Genomic DNA, 2,252 nt, shown 5'->3' on the forward strand with positions numbered 1-2,252 from the left:
GCTCAGAGTAATAGTTATCCCTGGGTCTAATGCTTCAGTTGCGGTGGAAAGATATTAAACAAGTAATGTGGATTTGAGTTTTCCCCTTTGAAGTGAATATCTATCTTTCTCTGAATCTATGTCCAAAAATATTTTCCTTTTGCAGGGATGTCCATTCATATTTGCAGAAGCTCAGATTTTTCGCAGGGACATTTGTTATGGTAGTAGTTGACCCAAAGTGGCTAAATGTGCGTTTTGATGCCTATTGGCAATATTCTTTTTTTCTTCTTCTAGGACGTGAAAATCTGAGAAATGAATAAATTACGACAAAGCTTTAGGAGAAAGAAAGATGTCTATGTCCCGGAGGCTAGTAGGCCTCATCAGTGGCAGACTGATGAAGAAGGCGTTCGTACTGGCAAGTGTAGCTTTCCTGTTAAGGTAAGAGTTTCTGCCTTTCTTTTGGATATCCATGAGGTACTCTCGCCATGAATTATTATTTGGGGGTGTTTTTGGCAAGCATAAGCCAGCGGCATGCTTCATTACACACTGACCTATTTTACAGTCAGCTCTCATTGCAAAGGATGTGGCTTTTTTGTTAAAGCCAGATGACTCATGTAACAAATGCCTTGGAAAATCACTGTCTGAGATATCCTACATTATTATCTAGTTGAAATAGATCATGTAGCTAGGCAGAGGAGTAATATAATATTTGTCTTCATTTTTCTGGAAGAGCAGAAATGATAGACCTCTTGGATTGCATGGAAAGGTACTCGGTTCTCTCTGTTAAAAGTGGAGTTACGGTTACAGTTTGACTTGTAAGGTAAGTGGTGGGTTGTGCTTGGAAAGGAATCCTTCCTCCCTTTTGATAATTGAAAACATTGCAAAGTAACACCTGAGTTTCCTTCTAGTGCTTGATGTTATAAGCACTTGCTAACTTCTGAGAGTGTCTTCTGTGCTACAATTTTGTGTGTGTGTATATTACAGACTATTAATGCATGTGAAACTGCAATTACCTTTTTAAATTCTGAGAACTCATTCCAGATTATCAGAGTATTATAAATAGGTATTTTCTCTTGTGTCACCATTTCTCCTTCCCCTTTATTTAAGAAACAATATTATTTTATTATTTTAGAATAATATTTAATATTAATACTTAAGAAATGTCATAATAAAAATAAATATGAAATTTAAGGTGTCTTGTTGCATATGCTCCCCTTGTAACCAAAAGCTTTCTTCCTCAAAGCACACTAACTCTACAGTAGATTGTAAGCAGATGACACTTACGGAAAGCTAATGGATTAAATATCTATGCACAAGGAAAACAGTCTACGGTTCTGACACCTAAGGACCCCTTATTAGTTTTTATCTATATTATACTTAAAGTAATTCTGTCCAATAGTTAAACAGACAATGTTGCTAGGTGGAACTCTTGAAACTGGCTGTTACATGTTTTGTAAAGCTGTGGGTATGTGCAGATATACAATAAATTTGAGAACTTTCACGCTAGGTTCATGCCCTACTTTATCCTACTATAGTTGCTTATCTGTACTTTTACATATACTCAAGTGTATACGTGTCTAGTTAGTTATGGTTGCTTGCTTATTTGTCTTGTGTTAGTTTTCTGCTAGAAGGAAGGAACTGTAATCCAATACTAAACTGAGATGGTGTTTTGCCAGAGCTTTGAAAGTGAGTAACTGCTCTGTGGAAGCTCAAACTTAAATTTTAACACTGTCTAGGAGAGAACAGATCTGTTAGCTTAAGGATCATTATTTTTTAATAATTTAGCCATTACACAGGTTGAAAAGCAAAATGCTCAATTTCTAGACATTTAGTTTTACCCCAACTTTTTCAATCCTTTATGGAACACAACGGGTGTGAACTACTTCTTGCTGTTTAAAGACTGACTTTTTTTAACTCTGTCAGGACTTGCACTTATGACAAATGCTTCCTGTATTTAAATGAAGCATTCATCTATTCTGGGCACACGTACCCAAAGTCAAAAAAGGTTTTGGGCTATTCTGTGCTGAAGAGGCGTAGAAATGGACAAGTCTTTGCATCTTGTCATAATGGCACTTGTTTACCCTTATTCGCTGGCTTTATATTGGGATTCACTGAATTAATTTCATTGGAAAAAATACTCTGAAGTAAACGCATCTTTACATACATATATTGATTTAGAATCATAGAATAGTTTGGGTTGGAAGGGACCTCTAAAGGTCATCTAGTCCAACCCCCCTGCTGTGGGCAGGGACATCTTCAACTAGATCAGGTTG

The 2,252-nt window shown here is 36.5% G+C and overlaps 1 protein-coding gene across 6 annotated transcripts in view; it reads left to right on the forward strand.

The window, feature by feature from the left end:
• Positions 1–290: 290 nt before the first annotated feature.
• NUMB (NUMB, endocytic adaptor protein) overlaps positions 291–2,252 on the forward strand; it is a 38,238-nt gene continuing 36,276 nt past the window's right edge. For all 6 annotated transcript variants that reach the window (XM_009279257.2, XM_009279258.2, XM_009279256.2 and 3 more), the window contains exon 1: positions 291–417. In XM_009279257.2, coding sequence (XP_009277532.1) covers positions 292–417 — 126 coding nt within the window. In that variant the 5' untranslated portion in view covers position 291. The remainder of the gene's footprint in view (positions 418–2,252) is intronic.

Source organism: Aptenodytes forsteri, unplaced genomic scaffold (assembly GCF_000699145.1).
Source record: "Aptenodytes forsteri isolate BGI_AS27 unplaced genomic scaffold, ASM69914v1 Scaffold3, whole genome shotgun sequence".
NCBI classification, from domain to species: domain Eukaryota; kingdom Metazoa; phylum Chordata; class Aves; order Sphenisciformes; family Spheniscidae; genus Aptenodytes; species Aptenodytes forsteri.